The following is a 2,528-nucleotide window of genomic DNA, read 5'->3' on the forward strand; positions in this document are numbered from 1 at the left end:
TCAAATCCTACCTTAGTTACAGCCTGAGAGACCTTAGGTACATTATGCAACCTTTCTAGATTTCACTCCCTCATCTATGAAATAATATGTTGATTGGACTCTAATGTCCCTTCTCATCCCAAATCTCAAAAGCTAGGTTGCTAGTCGTGTCCTCTTAGAGCTCAGGCAAAGAGATGTGACTTCCTTCTTCAATAAACTCAAGTGACTTCCTAATATCTCCAGGACCAAACACACACTCCTCTGTTTTGTGTTTCAAGTTCTTTATAATTTGATGCCACATTCCATATTATTATTGCATATTATTTCTCTTCATATACTCTACAGACCTGCCAAATTTGCCTTCCTGCTGTTCTTCACACATGCATAGGCTGTCTCCCTGCTTCCTCTCACTTGCCTAAAATGCACCTCTTTCTTCTCTTCTACCTTTTAGAATACCTAGCTTTCTTCAAAACAATTCAAATACTATACCTCCTGCTCTCCCTCGGTGCTTCCCGAGGAGTGGCAACTCTCTCTTCACCGGCACCATGCCTGCCCTCAGACCACTCGTGAAGCCCAAAATCGTCAAGAGGACCAAGAAGTTCATCCACCACCAGTCAGAGCAATATGTCAAGATCAAGAGAAACTGGCGTAAACCAAAAGGCATTGACAACAGAATGCTAATAGGATTCAAGGGCCAGATCTTGATGCCCAGTATTGGTTATGGAAGCAATAAGAAGACAAAACACATGTTACCTAGTGGATTCAGGAAGTTTTTGTTGCACGTCAAAGAGCTAGAAGTGCTGCTGATGTGCAACAAATCTTACTGTGCTGAGATTGCTCACAATGTTTTCTTGAAGAATCTGAAAGTCATAGTTGAGAGAGCAGCTCAGATAGCCGTCAAGAACACCAATCCAAATGCTAGACTGAGGAGTGAAGAAAATGAGTAAAAATGTGCACATTTTTATTTGTGTTAAATAAACTCCCCAAAACAAAACAAAACAAATACTATACCTCCTCCTAAATAAGACCTTTCCTAATCTTCCCAGCTGCTAGTGACCCCCCCCCCTTCCCTTTAAAAATCACCCAATATTTACTTGGGATACATTTTGTATGTACTGATGGGTATATCTGTTGTTCTACTGATAGAATATAAATTCCTTGAGAGTAGAGATGCTTTTATTTTTGTCTTTGTACGCCTAGCACCCAGCACAGTGCCTAGAATGCACATAGTAGGAGCATAATAAGCACTTAGGGATTGCTGGATTGAGATGGCCATAAGAGATGAAGCCCAGAGGGAGGAGGAAGTAACACCCAGCAGGAACCAGGAGGCCAGTCAAATGCTATGCCCAGTAGATAGCACAGAAGCCCATGAGACAGAATAAGGCAGTGAGAGACAAAGTTCCTACACCCAATGAGAGGAACAGCAAAGATGTGACATAGTGGGGCAGCAATAGATATGACGTGACACCAAGGTTCAAGCCCAGTAGAAAGCAGTACCCAGCAGGGAAAGAGTCAAAAAAAGAAAGAGGAGGGAGAGGAGAATAAGTAGAAGTAAGAAGAGGAGGAGAAGGAAGATGAGGAGGAGAAGGAGAAAGAAAACTAATGACATTATTGAAATATTTTGGTGGCCTTGAGGTGTTCCTAAGCTTTTGAATGGATGTGAATCAAGGAATAACTTTAGCTTGGGGGTAGTTTGCTTCCCATTTATCCCACATACCAGAAAGGGATAGGCAGGTGCTTTACTTACTAGCTTTTAATTAAGCTTCAAGACTCCATTTTGCTGATCCAAACTCCTTTCAGGTGCTCAAATGTTTTGCAATTGGATTCATATACAATTTGCTTCAATTTGATTGATGAACAATCCAATTCAAGCCAATCATTCATCCAGACTGGCATTTTCGGTCAGGAAAGTCAAACTTTCCAAGTGAAAGATGAATGAGGAGTTGCCCTTTCCCAAAACCCAAGCCATTTGATAAAAGGTTAAAACTTAAAGTTTGCATCTAAATTGAAGGGAGATTGAGGGTTTGGAGGAAAGGGAGCAAAGGAAGGAAGCCCAGTGGAAAGATACAGAAGTGGTGAGGGGTTGCTGCATTTGCCATGGTGTCCAGCCTCCTGCCGTGTTTGTGTCAAGGTACAGGGGGTGCTGTGGGACAATATTCAAGACTATATTTTCTGGGAGGACAAAAACAGTGAATCAAACTGTTACCAACTCACTGCTGACCTTTAAGCATGCCTTTATGTTGGCAAGCCACAAGCAGAAATCTGTCCACAAGCAGGTATTAAACGCCCCTGCTATGTGCCAGGCACTGTGTTAAGTGATACAGTCAGGCAACAAAACATGGTCCCTGCTGCTAAGGAGCTCAAGTTCTAGTGGGAGGGACTATGAGCAAATAACAGTGTAGGTACAATAGAAGGTAGTCTCAGAGGGAAGGCATCATCTGTGGGAGATGGAGGGTGGGGGAAGCATGTAGAGATGGATGGGAATGAGAAGAGTGTTTGAGTCAAGTCATGGAGAAAGCCAGGAAAGCCTAGAGAGGAGGGGGGAGAAC

General features: G+C 42.8%; 1 protein-coding gene across 1 annotated transcript; it reads left to right on the forward strand.

Moving 5' to 3' along the window:
* Positions 1-524: 524 nt before the first annotated feature.
* On the forward strand, positions 525-926 carry LOC122754579 (60S ribosomal protein L32-like). The gene has a single exon (XM_044003111.1). It carries the CDS (start codon positions 525-527, stop codon positions 924-926), a length of 402 nt encoding a protein of 133 aa, XP_043859046.1.
* The last annotated feature ends 1,602 nt before the right edge of the window (positions 927-2,528 follow it).

The sequence above is a fragment of the Dromiciops gliroides genome, chromosome 4, assembly GCF_019393635.1.
Source record: "Dromiciops gliroides isolate mDroGli1 chromosome 4, mDroGli1.pri, whole genome shotgun sequence".
Classification (NCBI taxonomy): domain Eukaryota; kingdom Metazoa; phylum Chordata; class Mammalia; order Microbiotheria; family Microbiotheriidae; genus Dromiciops; species Dromiciops gliroides.